Raw genomic sequence first — 21461 nt, 5'->3', positions numbered from 1 at the left:
TTGTGGCCAAAGAGTATGCTTTGTTTGATCTGAATCCTTCTAAACTTATTGAGACTGTTTTATGGCCCAGAATATGATCTATCTTGGTAGGTGTTCCACATGCACTCGAAAAGAATACTTGCTCTTCTGCTTTCAGATGGAGAGTTTTGTAAATGCCAATTAGATCACATTAGCTAAGAGTATTGTCCAACTCTTTTATATCTTTAATGATTTTCTGTCTTCTTGCTCTATCAATTATTGACAGAGGGGTGGTGAAATCTTCAACTATGATTCTACTATCCTTCAACTATTTCTCCTTTCAGTTCTATCTCTTTTGCTTTATGTATTTTGAAGTTCTGTTATTAGGTGCATGAACAATTAAAATTGCCAAGTCATCTTGATGAACAACCCCTTTGTCATTATGAACTGATTCTTTTATTTTCTTTTTTTTTATTTGAGAGAGGGAGAGAGAGAGAGTGAGAACGAGAGCGCATGTGCATGAGCAGGGCAGGGGCAGAGGGAGAGAGAGAATGTCAAGCAAGTTCCAAGCTCAGCATCCAGCCCAATGTAGGGCTGGATCCCATGACCTTAGAATCATGACCTGAGCTAAAATCAAGAGTTGGATGCTTAACCGACAGAGCCAGCCAGGTGCCCCTGAGGTGATTCTCTTTATCCATGGCTATATTATTATATACTTTAAAATATACTGTGTCTGATATTAATATAGCCACTCCAGTTTTATTCAGATTGTTATTAGTGTGGTTTCTCTTTTTCCATCCTTTATTTTTCATTGATTTGTGTCTATTATATTTCAAGTGTATTTCTTATAGGCAGCATATACTTGGGTCTTGATTTTTTATTCAACTTGACAGTCTCCGCTATTTGATTTAGATATTTAAACCATTTGCATTTAATGTGATTATTGATATGATTTCATTTTAATCTACTGTCTTGCAATTTGTTTTTGCTTTGTTTCTTCTCTTCTTTGCTCTATTTTTCCTCTTCTGCCTTCATTTGCATTAACTGAGTATTTTTTATGATTCCATTCTATGTCTTTTGTTGGCTTATTACTACATATATTTTGGTTTACTCTCTCTTTGATTTTTTAGTGATTGCTTTCGTGCTTATAGTTTACAATTTTACAATATCTCAGTCTACCTTTAAGTGATAATGTGCCACTCAGCGTATAAGAATCTTACAACATTTTATTTCCATTTCCCTCTCCTGGCCTTTATGGTATTGTTGACATATATTTTACTTCTAAATTTGTTATAGGCCCCACAAGGCGTTATTATTTTTACTATGAACTTGAACAATAAGAAAGAATATTTTATACTCACTTACATATTTACCCTTTCCACTTTTTTTTTTTTTTGGTCCATATTTCCATCTGGTATTATTTTCCTTCTGTCTGAAACACATCCTCAAACATTTCTTATGGCACAGGTCTGCTGGTTATAAATTCTTTCAGTTTTAGTGCATATGATAAAGGCTTGGTTTTACCATCCGTTGTTAAAATGTTTTTCTCTGACTAGCTTGCCAGGTTTGTTTCTCTTAGTGCTTTGAAATGTTCCATATCTCCTGGCTTGCGTTGTTTCTGACTAGAACCACACTCTTGCTCGTATCTTTATACCTTTGCATATAATGCATGCTTTATATCTGGCTTTCTTTCTTAAGATTTTCTCTTAGCATTGGTTTTAGGCAATTATATTTCAATGCCATTTGGTATGGTTTTCTTTATGTTTGTTTCAGTTGAGGTTCATTGTGTTTTCTGGATCTGTGGGATTTTTAGTTTTTATTAATTTGGAAACTTCGGATATTATTTCTTCAAATATTGTTTTCTGTCTCCCTTTCTTCTCCTACGAGGACTCACGTTACACACGCACACCATGGCTTTTGAGGTTGTTCTACAACTCACTGAAGCTCTGTTCCATTTTTTCCAGTCTTTTTTTCTATTTCTGTTTCATTTTTAGATAGTTGCTGGTGCAGTGTCTTCAAGTTCACTACTCTTTGTTTCTACTGTGTCTAATCTGCTATTAAACTCATCCAGTGTATTCTTAACCTCAAACGTTGTATTCTTCATCTTGCTTATGTTTTCCATATCTCTCCTTAGCATGCTTATATTTTAATCTACCATGTTGAACATGTGTAATATTGTTACAATAACATTTGATGTCCTTGTCTACTAATTCTATCATTTGTGTCATTTCTGTGTTGCTTTTGGTAAGTTAATTTTTTTCTCCTACTTAGGGGTCATACTTTCTTGCTGCCATGCATGCCTGGTAGTTTTTTATTCAATGTCAGGCATTGTGAACTTTACCTTGTTGGGTGCTGGATATTTCTGTGCTTTTCAAATATTCCTGAGTTTTGTTCTAGAACACAATTCATTTAAAAACAATTTGGTCTCTTTGACGCTTGCTTTTAAGCTTTGTTAGGCAGCACCAAAGCATTCTTGTCTAAGGATGATTGTTTTTTCCTTCATCACCAAGATAATACCACTCGGAGTACCCTGCCCAGTGCCGTATGAATTACGAAGTTTTCCACTGTGGCTGTTAAAAAAAAAAAGGAATTATTCTCAGCCTGTGTGAGTTCTGAGGAGTGTTTCCTCTGCTCCTGTTGGGTGGCCCTTTTCCCACATGCACTAACCAGCACTCAGAGGAGGACTTGGGGTGGGGGGGAGACTTCAAACCTCCAGTGCTCACTTTCTCTCACTGTGCAGTTGTCTCCTAGTACTCTTCCCTGCAAACACAAGCCACTTTGGCCTCCCCAAACTTCCACCTCCATTTTCTCCACTCGAGTGGCCCACGGAGCTTCCTGGGCTCCCTCATCCTGCAAATTAGAAACTTCCAGACAGCAAGTAATGACGATTTGGGGGCCGGCCCTGCAGATTTTCCACCTCTCTGGAATACTTATCTTGCACTTCTTGTTGCCTAATGTCTGATATTAGTGGGTTTGTATATGTTTTTCCAATTTTTGAGTTGTTCAAGGCAGGAGGGGGAATCTGGTTTCTGTTGCTCTATCTTGAAGGGCAGTACGGGTGTCGTATTTACCATCTTCAGGACTTTGACCTTTTGCTGAGTGCAATGGGGAACCACAAGAGGGTTTTGAGCTACATGATCTGACATACATTTCTCACATAGTAGAATAAATTAATGGGTACATGTTAAGAGATGAACCACCTTCTAATATATCATGTAATGTACCCTTTGAATTTGTTGACAGTCTATTGTCTTGCTCACTGTTACATCCTCAGTGGGTAGAAAGAACGTGACTTGCCTGTGGTCAGTATTTGGGAACCAGGAACTGAGAGTGAAAGAGAAATGGGATCCCAGAGCATGTGGAGCAGAGACCCACTCCTGCCATGAGGGTCCAAGAGGAAGTCCTGAGACAAACAGCTTGGGCACCACCCCCAAAATGAAGGATACCTCCTTTTTTGGCCCTTCTGGCAATGAGTACAATCTGAGGGAATCCTGTCCCCACATTTGCAAAAGGAGAGAAGGGAAAAAGGAAGTAGGAAGGAACCAGCTTCAAGGGGTCAATGTCCTTCCTTGCCCATGCCACACGTTTTTTTCTCAGTATCTCTGTCATGCAAACATAATTGTTCTCAAGCACCAGGAGGTGGGGGGAGGTCTGGAGCACAGACGGTGTTGTAGTCCAGCACATCTTCATGGCTCCTGTTCCCACCTGCCCTGTAGCCCTTGGACCCCCACCAGAGACCCCCTCGGTGATATCTGGGTAGCCAGGACAGTCTTGTGTGTGACCCTGAGAAGACTGGCTCCCCAAGTCAGTGCAAGAGCTAGAGTTGGGGATGCCATACCTTGAGCCCTCCAGGTCCTGTCAGCCACATCTGTGCCACCAGCACTTGCTGGGAAGTCAGGCCTCTCCAGACCCACAGTAAGTGCTGCCTACTTAACAGCATCCCTGAGGCTTTCAGACCCTTTCCCTACTCCCAGGGTTTAGCCAATCCATTGAACAGAAGGTAGACACATGCAAGGATGTTGCCAAGCCTGATCCTGACCAACATGGCTCTCAGTGTCTACTGGGCTTTCATTCATGAATGCACATGAGGATGCCTACATACATCCTGGACCTCTTTTCCATTTCAGAACGTCCTCCCATGTCTCCAAATCCATGGAGTTGTCTCACCTGAAGGTACCTCAGGACCCTTCCTGCAAAGACAGACAGGGATACCCAACCACCATCATGCTCTGCAAGTCACAGAGCAGCCAGGCTGCCGTGGGGCCCAAGGAGCACAACATGTTCATGGAAGAAGCCTACAGTGCGGGTGATCACCAGCCCTGGGACTCCACCAGGGCAGGAGATGGGGCGGTCAGGTTCCAGCAGACCCTATCATGTCCCTGCACCAAAAATGTTAGGGATGAGGGCCAGAGGGAATCCACCCACCTGGGGACCTTGGGGATGTCAAGGATCTTGTGGACATAGTGAGACCTTCAGGAGAGAGCTCTACACACCCTCCTTGGCCTCTTCATGCCTCCTCAAGCTCCATCCTAAGCCCAAAACTTCCCTCCCTCACACCTCACCTTCCATTTTTCTCCCACACCATTTCACACCTTAGGACCTCAGCTTAGGCCTGATCCTTTCACAAGAATGCTTCTCCCTTCATTCAAAGGGTAACATGACTTCATCGTTCTAGGCAAAGTTAAGTTGCCACCTCCTCCAAGTGGCCAGTCCTGAATGTCCCTCCATCTTTTTGCGGATGTATTATCCTTGCCCTCTCTGTGTGCCCAGGGCCTTTTATACAACTACAGAACCAGAGTCCACTGATATTGAGTAGGGTTCCCATGGGCTGGGGGCTCCTTCAGAACTGAGCTGGGTCCTGACTCCTCTTTGAGCCCACACACACAGTCCTATGACCGCACAGAGTGAACAACATTGAATGTTGAATGACAACATGGAAGGTGAGGGAGTTAAAGGATGAATAGATGGAGGGGTGGAGGGGTGGAGGGGTGGGTGGGTGGGTGGGTGGATGGGTGTTGGGTGGATGGATAAACTTATGAATGGATTAGTGGATAGACAAGTGGATAGATGAATTTGTGATCAGATGGGTGATGGATGGATAGATGGATATATTTACTAATGCATGGACTGGTAGGTGAGTGTAAAGATGGACAGACAGGTGGATGAATTGATGGACAAATAGGCATATGGATGAATGTGTGGGCGGATGGACAGATGAATTGATGGACAGGTAGATGATAGATGAATGAATAAGTGGATGGATGAAAAAGTGGTTGAATCAATGAATGGATGGAAATATGTACAGGTGTATAAGGGTGTGAAAACCTGCCTGTCTTCCTGCTTCTTATCCTATCTCAAACTCCAGGAGGACTCTTTGGACAGTCAAGAGGCCCAGGAATTCCCAATATATTCAGTTCTTCAGTCTTCATTTTCAAGGCACTCTTTCCCATTCCCAGCCCTACCACTTCCCTGCCTATGTATTCCAGCTAGCACAGTGTAACCTCCCCACAGCCTATCCACCCTCACACATTTTTCCATCTCCTTTAGCCGTTTGCTTCAAGATGCTCCAGGACCTGAATGGTTCAGACCCTCGAGACCTGAAGTACATCATTAAGAAGATCAAGAACATGGCTCACGAGGCCCCCAACCTGGTGCTGGAAACTATCCATGACTACTTTGTGAACAACCCAGAGGTAGGAGCTGCTTGAGCCATTGGAGGGAATGCATGGAAGCAGAGGGAGGGCTGGACCCCAAGGCAGGTTCAAATCTTGGCTCTTTGGTACAGCTGCTTGATTTGGGGCAAGTCAGTCTCCTCATATCTCTAATGGCTTGAGCAGGGAGGGAAGAAGGTGGACCATGTGTTGACCACCCTCAGAATAGTCTCATGATGTAGATATTATGACCCCCATAGATGAGGAAACAGGCTTAGGAAAGGAAAGTGATTTGCCTAAAGTCACAGAGAAATTAAGTAGCAGGGATGGATGAATGGATGGATGGTTGGCTGGCTGGATGGGTGGATGGATAGATGGATGGATGGGTGGGTTTGTAGTCGGCAGATAGATGGATGGGTAATTAGGGGGAAGATCTGATTGAGTTTTAACAAATGAGTGAATGAAGGAATGAACAGACTTTAGAGGTGGAATGCTTTTAAAATCCCATAACTGTTCTTGAGATAGAGACAAACTTTTATTTGTCTGTCTCTGCAGAACCTCGTTCGAGGCCTGCCTATAGTGTGTGTTCACTAAATACTTATCAGATGAATGGCCAAGTGCATCCACTGTGACCCTCTCCCTTTGGCCTCCTCAGCCCCCTCGGCACCCCCACACCCAGGCTTTCCCTGGTGGCCACTCCCTGTGTGACCGGACCCCACCTGTCTCTGAGCCTCTGCCCACTCTGCCCCCACAGATGTCCTGCCGGCACAAGTTCTGGCTGCTCCAGGCCCTGGAGGCAGCCATCGAAGCCAGCGACTCCCTGGAGGAGGCCTGGGAGAAGACGTTCATGAAGCTGGCCTTGGAGAACATGACTAAGTCCACGGTGGGCCTCCCTTGCCAGCAGATAGGCCACTTCTGGGAATGCAAGCTGCTGTCCCCAGCCCCCAAATAATAATGGAGATGTCCCGGCCTGTGGTTGACTAAGTGATTTCTGTCCATTTTCATTTTCTTAACACCAGTCCCTTCAGAGGGACAAACTCAGGCACCCATTTTACAGTTGAGAAAAGTGAGATTTGGAGAGCTCATGGCCTGAGTCTAAGGGCCCATAAGTGGAAGAACCAAATGTCAGCTGCCCCTTAGCACCCCTTCCTGGCAGCCCCCACCCTGGGGTGGGCTCTGGGACCACCCCTCCACCACCGGTTTCACGATTCCCATGGCTGCCCACCCCCCCACCAACCTCTGGGAGGCCTCCCGCAAGGAGGCCTACCCGTACTCCAGGTGTAACACAGCCTCCACGACCACCTCCTGAGTCTTGCCTGGTGGACACTTCCGGGTTTGGTTCTGAGCCACGCCTACCCCAGGATGTTGCCCAGGGACCTGGCCCAGGCCTGCCCACCGCCTCGGCTGGCTTCGACTCCAGAGACTTGAGGGCCGGTGGCTCTCAGACAGACCAGCCCAGGGTTGCCCACAGTGGACTAGTCAGCAAATTAGTGACTAGTCACCAAGGCCCATCACCACGTTCCAAGCCTCGGCACTCCACGGGGTGGGAAAGGTATAATTTAACACTCCCACCAGGTATTTATGACCCCCGTTTACGGAAGGAGGGACCGAGGCTCAGGCAGTAATATGAGATGGTAAATGGCCGTCTCCGTGCTCCCAACAAAGAAGTCTTCCTTCCTGGTGTGGGCAGCAGACAGAGGCAGGGAATGAAGTTCAAAGCCACTGTATTCTCTTCCCAAAAGAATTTTAATTCTAAATTCGGACTCTAAATTCTTTATTAAATTTTTTCAATGTTTATTTATTTTTGAGAGAGAGACAGAGAGACAGAGTGCAAGCGGGGGAGGGGCAGAGAGCGAGGGAGACACAGAATCTGAAACAGGCTCCAGGCTCTGAGCTGTCGGCACAGAGCCCCACGCGGGGCTCAAACTCACGGACCGCGAGATCATGACCTGAGCCGAAGCCGGATGCTTAACCCACTGAGCCCAGGGGTCCCTGTGATTTCTTTTTAACCTGAGTCGTCGTGTGAAGTGTGTTACCTGTGTATAGTTTACAAACCAGTAATAATAGAGCGGGGGAGGCAGCGGTGACCCAGGCTTTGGGACACACAGGGCCCACCGGTGTCTGGGTGGTGGCCTGACCCAGCCTCCCTGGGGGTGGACAAGAGCGCCTCTGAGGCAGGTCCGCGGCAGGGCCCTTCGGCACTTCCTGCTTCTACACACACAGCGGCCCACCGCCAGCTCTCCAGCGCGGGCCAGTGCGGGCCCCCCTGTAGGTGCCAGGACGTGGTCCAGGACTCACAGAGGAGCACAGGCACATCATCCCCCGGGTCCCGGCCGGCCGAGCATGTCTGGGCGTCCAAAGCCCAGTCTGGGACCCCCGCAGCCCATCCCCACCGGGGACGGTGTCTCCGGTCCCCCAAGCCTTCCTCCTTCCTGGCTTGATCTCTTGCTTTGGGACACACATCCACCGGCAGCTTCTTGAGAAAGTGTGTGTTTGGGAAGTGCAGTGTTGAGACCACGCGTTTCTGGAAATCTCTCCCTTCTGTTTCACCCCGGACTCTGCATTGGAAACCGTGGACAGAAACATCTGAAATGAAGTCAGGAAGGCCAGGGTGGAGCCAGTGGCCACCAGGGAGGTTGGTCTGACACACGTGCTCACCTGGATCAGCTTGGACTTCAGGCCACGTTGGCCACAAACGGCCACACCGTGTTGCGTTTTTCCCAGAATGAGGCTGATGCTGCTGAGCTCCGACCTGGCGACCGGCACAGCGACCTATCCTGTGTAGACCAACGTTATTTTTCCTATACCAATCATACTTCTTTCAAAACAGCTTCTGCGTGGTTTTCCTACACCAATCATACTTCTTCCAAAACTCCTGCGGGGTTTGGCCTCGTAAGCTCTTTCTTCCAGCTCCAGGCACATCTCGGTTTCCTCCTGAATCTGTGTCTCCCGGATTGGAATTCCTAAAGGCCCCAAATAAACTGCTGGTTTGCTCTGACGCTCAGTTCCTTCCTGCTCGACAAGGTCATTGTCATGCTGGCAGTGGTGCCCTGTGGTCCCCCCACTGCCTCTGGTGCAACCGTAGAGACTCCAAAGTCATTGCGGACATGAGACCTTTACCCGCACGCAGCCTTCTGCAGAGTCCTCCGTGCGTCTGCCGGCCCCGCGGTTCCCTGAGGTGCGCCTGGCTCTGGGTCTCTCCGTGGCCACTGTGCGCTCTGGCCCCACCCCCCACGGTCTGGCTGGATGTTTGGGACCTTTGCTTCTGGAAAAGTTCTCACTTATTTCACTGACTGTATCGTCCGTCCCCCGCGTTGCTCTGCCCCAAGGCTTCAGGGACGCACAGGTGCGGGGTGCTCAGTCCTCCCTAATACTTTCTTCTGGTGTCTCCTCCACCAGCTCTCTGTCCTCCGTTTGGCTCTCTGAGGACGCGCTGTCTTCCAGACCTTCTGTGGAGTCCCCAGCTCTGCCCCGTGCCTTCGACTGTCCCACGATCTTGATTTTGGGCCCAGAATGTTCACTTTCATATCATGCTGTTTTATTGTGGATACAATACCTGCTTTGATCTCTCGGGATATTAAAGAGACAGCTTTGCTGGAAGTTTTCATCTCTCCGTTTGGCCTGTGTTTCCTCCCGGTAGCAGTTTTCCGGGTTTCGTCGGGTGTGTGGGGATGGTAATCATCTCCAGCGTGGCTGTCTGCCCGTGGTTAGCGGTGATAGGGAGCTCTGAATGCACCGGCGGGTGCCAGGATTTGGGGTCCACTGTAGAGTCACCAGGGAGCCCACGGCTGCCCACCACCCGTGCCAGAACCTCTGTGGCTTTCGTCCTGGGCTGCCCAGATTTCCCAGAGAAGACTCCAGCACCGTGCCCGGCCCGGAGGTGTGAGGCCCAGGGGCAGCGCTGTGGAGGGCCCTGGCCTCCCGTCCCAGACCCGCGCCTGCCCCCTCTGGAGACCGAACCTCTGGAGACAAACTCCTCTGGGTGTGCAGCGGGCACAGCATCTGGGCGCCTGACGCCTTCTTGAATCGCTGCACCCTCCCCCGGCACGCTGGTCGCAGAGGTCTGGTACACGTGCCCTGCAGAGTCCCCCCCACCCGTGGGCAGACCTGGCCAGGTGACACTGGGCTTGCTCGATGCTGCCTACTGCTCACCGATTACTGTCATTCATTTGCTCTCCAGCTTCCAGAACGTGGCTGCTGTTGAACTTCTTAGAACATCTCCTTGGGGCGGCGCGGGGGGGGGGGGGGGGGGGGTTGCCTGGGTGTCTCAGTTGGTTAAGCGTCCGACTCTAGATTTCGGCTCAAGTCACGAGCTCATAGTTCATGGGCTCGAGCCCCGCGTCGGGCTCTGGGCTGACGGCCTAGAGCCTGCTTGGGATTCTGTGTCTCTGCCCCTCCCCCACTCGACCTCATGCAATCTCTCTCTCTCTCTCAAAACAAATAAGTAAACTTTAAAAAAACTCCTAAATGTGGCCTAGTCAAGGTGTTTTTTTGAAAGGACAAAAGCAGTTTCAATCCACCCTCTTAATGAGAAGCCCTCATACCCACACTTTGAGTAAATTATAAACGACAGAATGATCTCACATGATGATTGAAACAGCATCGCAGGGCACACAGGGAGGGACCCGAGACCTCCTCGCTTTTAGACGCCACCAGACGCAGGGCAGACCCCTGGCCCCCACCCGGCGGTGGTCCTGTGACAGCACCTCCCGTCTCACACCGGCAGCCGCGGACAGCACCTGATGGTTCCCACTAAACCTCGGAGAAAAGAGGAACCCAGATTAGAGCAGCATCAAAAGACATACCAAAATTTTGTTGAGAAAGGCCCCAGGTGTGGGGACACAGAGCGGGCTCCCCTGTGCCCGAGGCCACCGCCCCACTATCTGGTGGTAAGTAGGCAGGACCGCCAGCTGGGCCTCTTCCCGAGCGGCTGACCCTGAGCCCTCAGGCCCGAGAGGCAGAAACCGTGGCTCTGAATTCACCCGGATGGGTCATCAAAGGAGGTGACATTGTCCGGAGGGGACAGTTGACTGGAGCCTGCAGGACCCACGTCCCACATGGGGGCCTCGGGGCCCGCTCTAAAAAGGACTAGATCTGGATGGACGAGGTGGGCGGGAGCGGTGCTCCAGGCTCAGAAGCAGGAAGCACAGCGGGCTTCTGGAACTATCCCAGGACCAGAGGTGCTGAGGGTCCCGGGAAGCTCAGCCCGGGACAGAAGCTCAGCTGGCGTATGCTGGGCCACCTTGGTCTGTTTTCTATCCAAAATGTGGGCTGACCACAGCGGCCCTGCCGACCGAACCAGACCTCATGCATGAAAAGCCAAAGCTTTGTCCAAGTGCCCACTCCTCCTTCTTGCCCCCCGCCCTCCAGGAGCTGGAAGAGGTGTACCAGGACGCGGCCAGCAACGTGCTGCTGGCCATCTGTAGGCACTCGTGGCAGGTGGTGGCCCAGCACCTGGAGACCGAGGTCCTGACAGGCGTCTTCCCGCACCGCAGCCTGCTCTACGTGATGGGCATCCTGACCTCTAACGGTATGTCTTGCCCTAGAGGCCTGAGGCACCCCCCAGCCTCGCCTTGGCCACCTTCTGCCCCCAGGCCCCGACGGTGGCATCATAGAGAAGGATCCAGAAGGGGGTTTGGCAACACAGTTGACCTGCGGGGCACACGTAGGGCCAGGCATCGGCTGCACAACATGTCTGTGCCAGAGGAACGGGATGTGGCCCCAGCCCCCCCCCCCACAGCCCCCTCCCCATGGCCAGCCAGGGCCGCATCAAGGCCCCCAGGAAAGGAGACCACCAGCCCACCAGCTGGTCCCCATTGGCCCGTGGTCCTGCTGTCAGCATTTCTACAATGGCCTGGACAGAAGCAGGACAGGGCAAGGAGGCTCCAGGAGGTGGCCCAGGATGGGCGTGAGGTCAGCACTGCCATAGGGTCCTGGTCCTCTGTCACCACAACAGGCGGGTGCCCCTGCTCACTAGCAGAAGAGGAACCAAGCTCACAGAGGCAGTGTGGTGGGCTCGAAGGCCCCGAACAGCATGTCACAGGCCTGTGATGTCCAGGTCCCAGGGCTTCAACAGCAGCCACTGGCTCTGAGTTGTGGGAAGGGTCGCCCTGGACAGTGGGGTCTCTGAGGACCCTGGGGGAGGCCCTATAGGGAAGGGTCTTGCCAGGAGAGAGTTTAGCATAATGCAAAGCAACCAACTGAGCACCTGCCCTGTGCCAGGCTCCCTGCCCTCAGGAGCTCACAGCCCCCGGAGGGAGGCAAACACCAGCTGTCACTGAGGCACACTCGTCCACTCACAGTGTGAGCGGAACATGCTGCTGCCCTGAGACCCCCAGGCCACCCCCAAGGCAGCCCTCCCTCCGAGGTTGAATTTCCAAAGTTCCATAAAAGCTTTCCGTTCTCACAACGCACCCCTCTCCGGGCTTTATTTTCCCACCCTTGAGGGGATTCTGGCACATTCCAAATGGCCACGCCTGGAGGGAACCCTCCATTCACCATTGGTGAGCCGGGGGCCCCAAGAGGCAACAAGGCCGACCTGAGGACACAAGGCCAGGGTGGCAGGGCCACAAGTCCAGCCCAGCTCTCCAGACCCTGCACCCAGTTCACCGCCCTCCACGAAGCCAGGACAAGCAGAGGCAGGACAATGTCACCCTGGCTCAGTCCAGTATCTGAGGGATGGGGGAGAAGGAGCCCGAGATCCAGCCCCAGCGTGGACGTCAGACGTGGCCTCCAGCGACGTGGCCCTTCTCTCCCACAGAGTCAATCTTCCAGAAGGGACAGAAGGCATGCTGGGAAAAGCAGCTGGCCCAGGTAGGGGGGAGCCCGGCCACTGGGGCCTTCTGAGGGACGCTGGGGGCAACAGGGGAGCAGGGCACCTGCTCTCCCTGGGAGGTGGGTGGGGGGTAGGGAGGAGTCCCACTGTCACAGATGAGCAAACAGGCTTAGAGGGGACTACAGGATGTAATGCACAGTGCCCGGTACGCGGGCCGCCCTTGTTCAGTGTAGTTAATAGTTTCCGTCAGTGGTAACAGTAGCAGCTAATGATTAATAGAGAAGTAAGACAGAAAATCACTAAGGATAGAGAAGCCTTGAACGACATAATTAACCAAATTGATCTAATTGACATTTCTTTCAAACATAAATAGAACATTCACCAAGATAGCTCGTTCGCTGGGCCCTATATCAAGTTTCGATAAATTTAAAAGGACTGAAATAAAACAGAGTACATTCTCTGACCAGAATGTAAATCAGAGACCAATAGCAAAGATGTATCTGGAAAAAAATCCCAAATATTTGGAAAGGAGGCAACACATTTCTAAGGAACCCATGGGTCAGAGAAGAAGTCACGAGAGAAAGTAGGAAAGATTTTGAACGCAATGATCATAAAACACAACGTATGAAAATTTGTGGGGTTCAACAGAAAGCAACCTCAGAAGGAAATTCGTGTTTTTAATGCCTATGTAAGAAAAGAAAGGTATAAAGTCTATTATCTAAAAAGCTATCGGGGTGCCTGGGTGGCTCAGTAGTTTAGGCGTCCGACTCTTGATTTCGGCTCACATCATGATCTCGCCGTTTGTGAAATCAAGCCCCATCGTAGGGCCCTGCGCTGATGGCGTGGAGCCTGCTTGGGATTCTCTCTCTCCCTCTCTCTCTCTCTGCCCCTCTCCAGCTGTGTGCACTCTCTCTCTCTCAAAATAAGTACACTGAAAAAAATTAATGAATGAAAATGAAAATGAAAACTAAAAAGCTATCCAAAAAAAGGACCAATGAGATCTAAAGTAAGGAGAAGGAAAGAAATAATAAAATCTAGAGTACAAGTCAAAGAAATTTCTTAAAGGGACACAAAGAAAACCCATTTGTTTGCACAACATCCCCAAACATGGACGACCCTGTAGGCGCACCGGCTGCGAGCATGAGAATTACCAGTTTGTCCTTCCGGTAACTGGCCCACTCGGATGATGGCCCAGAGTGGGTGGATTTAGCTTGGGGGAGGCTCCCCCTCCTGAGCAGCTCACCGGCCAGGAACAGCATTTCCAGCTTGAAAATGGCCTTTTCTGAGAGATGGATACAGAAGCTGTGGTTCGTATACACAACGGAATACTACTTGGCCATGAGAAAGAAGGAAATCTTGCCATTTGCAACAACGTGGATGGACCTGGAAGGTATTATGCTGAGTGAAATAAGTCAGGCAGAGAAAGACAGGTACCATAGGTTTTCACTCATTTGTGGAACTTGAGAAACTGAACAGAAGACCATGGGGGAGGGAAAGGGAAAAAAGAAAAAGTTACAGAAAGGGAGAGAGGCAAACCATAAGAGCCTCTGGGATACTGAGAACAAACTGAGGGTTGATGGGGCGGGGGGGGGGGGTGGGAAAGTGGGGGATGGGCAGGGAGGAGGGCACCTGTTGGGATGAGCACTGGGTATTGTATGTAAGTGATGAATCATGGGAATCTACCCCCAAAACCAACTGTACACCCTGCATGTTAGCCAACTTGACAATAAATTATATTTTTTAAAAAAAAAAAGAGGGGCGCCTGGGTGGCTCAGTCGGTTCAGCGTCCGACTTTGGCTCAGGTCATGATCTCGCGGTTTGTGGGTTCAAGCCCCGCGTCGGGCTCTATGCTGACGGCTCGGAGCCTGGAGCCTGCTTCGCATTCTGTGTCTCCCTCTCTCTCTGCCTCTCTCTCTCTCTCTCTCTCAGAAATAAATAAACATTAAAAAAATTTTTTTTAAAGAAAGAAAACATCCCGCAACATGGCGGGATGAACAGCAGTCTGCAAATGAGCGTCATGTCCTGGCATTCGATCTGCTCAGGCTTCTACTCACTTGCCCCAGCGAGAGGCTGTGGGCCGTCGGGGAGGCAGGAGCGCCTGAACCAGGCTGCAAGCAACAGGCCGGTGCTCCCCACCACGTTGTGTGTGAGCATCCCCGGGACTTGGTTGTCTCTTTCTGGCACAAACCGGGGAGAGGTTTGAATAGTTCTATGGGCCTGAGGCAGGTCATTCCTGGGGGGGAGGGGGGCTGTTAAAGTCCTCTAAAGCCTGTTCGTGTTTACCACCACCCCCCACCCCCCGCAAGGAATGGGTCCGGGGACTGGAATTTTAGTAAGTTCGGAGAGTGGGAAAGCCAATGGAGAAACATTAGGAGCCCACGGTCTGTGACAGGCAGCCAGGCCTCGACATACACAAGGCTGTGGCTTCGTCCTGTGCCTACAGGAAATGCTCTGATCAGTTTCATCCTTTCTGGGGACAGCTGGGTTCCGTCAGCGCCTGGATCATGACCTAGGTCAGGAGCCGTGTCTAGAGAGCGTTGCGATTTCCCTCTAGGGGCTTTATGTCCCTCAAGCAAATACATGGAACCCTTCACGAACATCTGGTTGGGAGCTGAGCACGGCAAGGCGTTCTCTCCTCTTTGTAGAGGCTCCATTTCCCAGGGACCTGGGGGTGAATCGCTCTCCACGGGGCCCTCGGGGGAAATAAGAAGGGGCCTCACGGAACTGTCCAGGTATGTTGTTGACTGACATCGGCTGCCGGGGTCCACAGCGATGCCGGAGAAGCTGAGCCAAATCCACCATTTTGAATAGCGAACCCCTGTGAGTCCGCTGTCCGGGTTTGGAACAACTGGGAAACGGGGAACTGCCTCGTTAGCAGCCCTCAATGCTGGACACATCACCACTGTGTCCATTAGGTTTCTGGGCGGGCGGGCAAGATCTCCTGTCCCAGGGCTGGGGCGGGACGATCAGCCCCTGGGCGACCAGGGGTCCCTGCCGTCCGTGCGAGGCCTTGTACAGCCTCAGGTTTCATGGGGGTTGAGGCAATTTGGGAAGAAGTGTAGTTATGTCTGTTGGAATCTTTTTTTTTTTTTTTAACATTTATGTGTTTTTTGAGAGACAGAGAAAGAGCAGGAGCAGGGGAGGGGCAGAGAGGGAGGGAGACACAGAACCCGAAGCAGGCTCCAGGCTCCGAGCCGTCAGCACAGAGCCCTACGCGGGGCTCGAACCCACAGACCGTGAGATCGTGACCTGAGCCGAAGCCAGACGCCCAGTCGGACGCCTAACCGACTGAGCCACCCAGGCGTCCCATGTCTGTTTGGATCTTGACAGACTCTGTCCTTTTTCACTCTCCCAGTGTCAGCCTGAGAGGCGGCCCACAGGCTTACAGGCACCTCAGTTAAATTAAGGGACTTTTGTTGTAGTTTGTCCTCTTGTATGTCAAGGACAGACTGTAAAGAACATAAAAGGTTCGGGTGGGTCGGGAAATTCCAAGGCGAGGTCTCCAGCAGAGGCAAAACGTGTGAGCTGGCCCTTTGCATTTAGAAAGGAGGTCTCGGTGGACAGGTTGTCAGGGCCTGGGTCACACAACAAAAGAGAGCGTTTTCCAGGGAAAGGCCCCTGGCTGAGACAGAAACTCCCTCTAAACTGGATCAGATGCCCTCACTATGGAAACCTTCCTCCGAGGGATTTGCTGTCCTGGGGGAGCGGGGTTTAAGGAGAGACTGTAGCTCTCGCACATCCCCGAATTTGGCAAGGCTTCCCACTAATTTAATTCTAGGCTCTCTCTCGGCTGCTGGAGGGGGTTGCTGAGATCAGAGAACCCTGCCATCCCCGTCGGCCCTGGGAGGCCCACGGGGGGCCCCGGCTCGGGGTTGGGCACGGGGACCCGAGAGGTGGTGTGGGCGAGTCCCGTGGGGCCTGCGGGGACAGCGGAGACATCAATCCCTGGGGCAGCGCCTCGGGGTGCCCGGGAGGCCCAGGTGCCGCTCCAGGCCCCTGACCTTGAGGCCACTGCAGCCATCAGGCCAACAGCTTGGCGGACCTTTGTTTACGGTAAAGTCCCCAGCTCCGGTCATGAGTTCAGTCAGGCAGGGGGCCTCCCGTCCCATTTTCTGCCTTTTTATCAACGCTCTAATCTCAGGAGATAATCCACCTACAAATGGAAAAGCTGGAACACGCTGGGTGCCCTCCGTTATTGTCTGGAACCCAGGATGCTGTAGGAAGATCCCTTCCAGACAGACTTCAGAATCTGCCACAGATCGGTCTTTCGTTTGCACGTTTGAGTAACAGACCAGTGAGTGCGGCCGGGAGGGCTCTGGGCACCGCTTGGGAGCGGTCGTCGCTTCTTTTGTGGCCCATGAGGGGACCATGTCGAAGACTGAGGCTCTGAAATAGCATCCTCGGATGACACCCTCCTGCCTCTGTTTCCCCTTCCGGGCCCCCCGGGCCCACCAGCAGGTGCACACGCTGACGCGGACCTGGCAGCCTGGGTCATAGCCCGTGGTAAGGACTCTAAATTCTTCAGAAAACTTCTGGGGACCCTCTCTGGGCTTAGAAGTTTCTTTAACTATTGCCCTTAGTTTGGCCTTTGACCAAAGAGGAAAAGACTCTGAGAGAGACTCCTGGACCTCCAGGGGTTTTATTTCAAAAGGTAACTGTGTCTGCAGGGTCCACAAAGCATGAGGACTCGGGTCAGGGAGGAAGGAGCCAGCAGGAGGGGTCGCGTCAGGCTCCCTGCCTTTTGTTTTGGGCACCTGTCTTTCATTTGTCATTAGCTTTCTGTAATGAACCTTTGCATGGAGCTTTTCTGGAATCGTGAAGCCTTTCGGAAGCTTCTGCATCATAATTAAACTAAGTATTCCATTCTGTTCGTGTCATCTTGGGCAACCTTGTTTCCAAGTCCACTTCTGAAATAAACAATCCTAATTTGAACATTCTCCGTAATGGCCATTGGAATTTTAGATTGTTTTTACTAAGATTTTGCCGTTTTTGGAGATATTTATAGCTCTGGGACCGTAGTTCTTAGACATAAAATAAGCAGGTATGACAGAAGATGGCACACTTGAGTTTTCGGGGCTTAAGGAGCTTTTTTTTTTTTAGCTAAGCCTTTGGGGTTTCTCAGAGCCAAGTAATACCCAAGAGGGATGTGCTGCTAGGTTGGGGACTGTGCATGTTTTACTGTGCATGTTTTCATTGCACGGAAATTGTCTTGAGGTTGGCAGGTGACCTAGAGTCAACCTAACCCGTTCTGTGACCAACTTGTCCTAACACCATGGCGGGCGCTCTACCAGTTTTTAAGGATCCGACCAGACCCCCCAATTTTTGTGGCTCTTTGGGTCCCAAGGTCCCCATTAGCAATAGCCTTTATCTATAAAACAAGACACACAACAGGGCACCTAGGGGGCTCAGTTGGTTAAGCCTCTGACTTCGGTTCAGGCCATGATCTCGCGGTTCATGAGTTCGAGCCCCACATCGGGCTCTGTGCTGACAGCTCAGAGCCTGGAGCCTGCTTCGGATTCTGTGCCTCCGTCTCTCTCTGCCCTTCTCCCACTCGCACTCTGTCTGTCCGTCTCTCTCTCTCTCAAAATAAACACTGAAAAATTTTTTAAAAAATAAAAAAGCAAGACACACAACACGTGCAGATTAACACAACAGCAGATTCCCAACCCGGAACAGGGGACGAGGGAACGCACTGATCCAGCAGACCCCAAAAGTGAGGTCAGGGGACAGGACTGGGCTTTCAGATGAAAGGGAAGTGTAGCTAGGACATCAGTGAGACCGGAGCTCGCCGCAGAGGGCAGAGCTCAGGGCCCGTGTGGACCGGCCCACGACCCTGGAGATCCTCTACCCCAAACAGCTGCAGACCGGAGACAGCAGTGCTCTGCGCCAGGCAGAGCAGGACCCCCAGCAAAGACCTAAAGTCCGTAGGTAAGCGTCCACCTGAAAATCAAGTGAAAGACACCACAGAGGAGAAACAGAACGATAGAAACACGGCGGAGAGGAGTGAACTTCTGACACGTGAGGCAGACACGTGCTGAGAACACCAGATGCACAGAAGTACGAGGTACGCACTGCGCGATTCCCGTCCTATGAAACTCCAGAAGAGGCAAAAACAATCTACGGTGATAGAAATCAAAGCAGTTTTGTAGTGATGGAGATTGACTAGGAAGGACCGTGAGCGAGCTCCCCGGGGGGGCGGAATGTGTTCTCGCTCTTGGTGGGCTGACAGGAGCACGGGTCGGCACATCTGTCAGAGTTCGTTGTGCCGCTCGGGAAAGATCTATGCCTCACACTGTGAGTTAAGCCCCCCTCGGCAAACATACTTAAAACCCAGACTTATCGATGGCCAACAGACACGTGAAAAGATGCTCGACATCACGCATCGTCAGGGAAATGCAAATCGAAGCCGCAATGAGATACCGCCTCACACCTGTCAGAATGGCCAGACTCAAAAAAAAACAAATACCACATGCTGGCGAGGACGCGGAGCGGAGGGGGTCCTCGCGCCCTGTTGGTGGGAATGCAAACTGGCGCGGCCGCTGTGGAAAGCAGCCCGGAGGGTCCTCAAAAAAAACAAAACAAAAATACCAGATGATCCAGTATTTATCCAAAGGGAAAAGACACTAACCTGAAAATACCTGCACGGCTACATTCGCTGCGGCGTTATTTACAACGGGCAAGATACGAAAGCAGCCCCAGTGCTCGTCCACAGAAGAATGGATAAAGAAGGGGTCTCTATACACAGCGGAGTACTACTCAGCCATGAAAAAGAATGGGGTCCTGCCATTGACAACAACCCGGAGGGACCTAGAGAGTATTGTGCTGCGGGAAGGAAGTCAGACAGAGAAAGACAAATACTCTATGATTTCACTCCTATGTGGCATCTAAGAAAACAAACCAAGTGAACAAGGAAACAACAACCAAACCAGACTCCTAAATGCACACAACCACCAAGAGGTCTGCTGGTGGCCGGAGGAGGGGGGGTGGGGGGCGGGGAAAATAGCCAAAGGGGACGTAGAGGTGCAAACCTCCAGTTATAAAATGAGCAAGGCACGGGGATGAGAAGTACAGCAGAGGGAAATCCATTTCAGGCCATTTCAGGGCCCCCCGCCCCGCCTCGCCCCACCCTGCCCTACCCTACGCCACCCAGCATCGCCGGAGAGGGCGCTAAAGGTCCCACCTGCAGGGGGCGCTCTCGGCGGGCTTGCATCTAGCCACGCGACAGAATGTGCCTTGTGCTCCAACCAAGGCACCTATGAGTGCTCCTCTAGGATAAATTCCTAGAAGGGGAGTCCCTTGGGGAAATGTACACACGTTTTAAATTTTAATTGATGCCTGCCAAAGGCTTTACCAAAAAAAAAAAAAAAATAGAGATCCCTCACCTGCCCACCGAAGGACACTTCCTTGCTGACATCCAGCAAGTTTATTTTTTGCCAATCTCATATCATCTTAATTTCCGTTCCTCAGATATTAGCAAGGTTGAGGTGATAGCCTGTCACGTGTGTGTGCTTTCACTATTTCTAAGCGGACCGTTGCCTTTTTCTTACTAGCTTATGAAGTGCTCGTTATCATCGATATTAACCCTTGGCTAGAGGTTGTAGGAAACAAAAACACAAGGCAACACAATTTACTGCATCTTTCAACCGAATTTATGGTGGTTTTGCTGAACAAACTTCGGAAAACGTTTACCTTCACATCCATCAGTTGTTTTTTCTATAAAGATTTGGGGGCTTGGGATCATATCTAGAAGGGGTACCCCCGCCCCAAAGGACCTGGGGATCAAAATCTCGGACTTGAACTGTGGGATCTGGGAACACCGAAATAAAGAAATCTTGTAGTCGTCATATGTTAGAGCAAAACTTCTAGGACTTTATATTTAGAAGCCACACTCCTTCGTTTCTCTGATCCCACATTCACTCAAAACAATTTTACTGGAGCATCGACTACGTGCCAGGCACAGTTCCAGGTGCCGGGAGACGGCCTGGCACCCACACTCCGGCCGGGCGGCCTTCACCTGACGCTCACTGAGCATCTGTGACGTCTGGGCCCCTGCCCGGTGCCGGGGACATGGGCAGGCTCCCGGTTTCAGCCTCTCCTTGGACACCTCCAGGGAAGGGAATCTCAGGGAAATCAGAGGGCGGGAAGGCAAGGGAATGACGGAGTCAGGGCTCTGAGTGACCAGGGCGGGCCGGGGCTGGTGGAGGCCTCAGCCCCAGCCCGCGGGGTGGAGGGAGTGACCACCCCGGCCCTGCCCACTCCTATCTGCTCACAGATGGCGGAGAAGTCCGTCCAGTTCCTGAACACGGACAAGTGGTCCAGGGAGCTGTTGTCGGCCCTCACCAAGCCTGACCAGACGCATCAGGAACAGCCCCCAGAGAAGGTGGATCGCCCCCTGTATCCCCTGCCCCCCGCACAGGCAGCCCCTGTGCCCACCACACAGTCCCAGGGACTCTGTCCATAGGATGCCCACCTAAGCAAGGCCGAGGCCCCAGAAGGACACTGAGACCCGAAAGAAACAAAGGGCCAGGGGCCTGTGCAGCCAGATTTGATGTGGCACCGTTGAAACCCGTCAACACTAGGCAGGGGCATGAGGGTCCTAGAGCAGGGGCGTGAGGACGGCTACAGGAGCCCAGGGAGGCCATCGGGGTGGACAGAGGTGGGTCAGACCCAGGACAAGAAGCCAAACCTCCCCCCAGGCCTTTCTGTTCATCTACTACGGGCTGATCCTTCAAACTGAGGACAATGCCACCACTGTGAGGACACACCTGAGAACCCTCCTGGACACGTCCCACCAGTGGCCCAAGCAGCGGGAGGTGAGGACCCGGCCCCCAGCCTAGCCCCCAGCCGCCTGACCCTGACCGCAAGCTTAGCCCGATCCCTGCTCGTACCCTGAGCCCTGGTCGGGCCAGACAAAGACACCTGATCCTTTTCACACCCTGAGTCCTGACCCTGGTCACACACTGAGCCTACCATAACTTGGGTCCTCTCCTCTGTCACACATCTATTTCCTGGACCCTCCTTCCCTCCTCTGGCCCAGGCTCAGAGCTAGTGGGGGCAGGGGGAGGTTACAGGCCTCC

General features: G+C 51.7%; 1 protein-coding gene across 3 annotated transcripts in view; it reads left to right on the top strand.

Annotated features, from left to right (window-relative positions):
* LOC109273033 (maestro heat-like repeat family member 5) overlaps positions 1–21461 on the top strand; it is a 61055-nt gene that overhangs the window by 6465 nt on the left and 33129 nt on the right. For all 3 annotated transcript variants that reach the window (XM_053896393.1, XM_053896394.1, XM_053896395.1), the window contains exons 2-8: positions 4086–4264; positions 5506–5651; positions 6364–6492; positions 10980–11139; positions 12370–12422; positions 20657–20764; positions 21081–21197. In XM_053896393.1, coding sequence (XP_053752368.1) covers positions 4086–4264; positions 5506–5651; positions 6364–6492; positions 10980–11139; positions 12370–12422; positions 20657–20764; positions 21081–21197 — 892 coding nt within the window. The remainder of the gene's footprint in view (positions 1–4085; positions 4265–5505; positions 5652–6363; positions 6493–10979; positions 11140–12369; positions 12423–20656; positions 20765–21080; positions 21198–21461) is intronic.

The sequence above is a fragment of the Panthera pardus genome, unplaced genomic scaffold (assembly GCF_024362965.1).
Source record: "Panthera pardus isolate Hobbes unplaced genomic scaffold, ASM2436296v1 HiC_scaffold_7, whole genome shotgun sequence".
NCBI classification, from domain to species: domain Eukaryota; kingdom Metazoa; phylum Chordata; class Mammalia; order Carnivora; family Felidae; genus Panthera; species Panthera pardus.
Note: the sequence above shows the minus strand (reverse complement) of the source record. Positions and strands in the feature narration are given on the sequence as shown.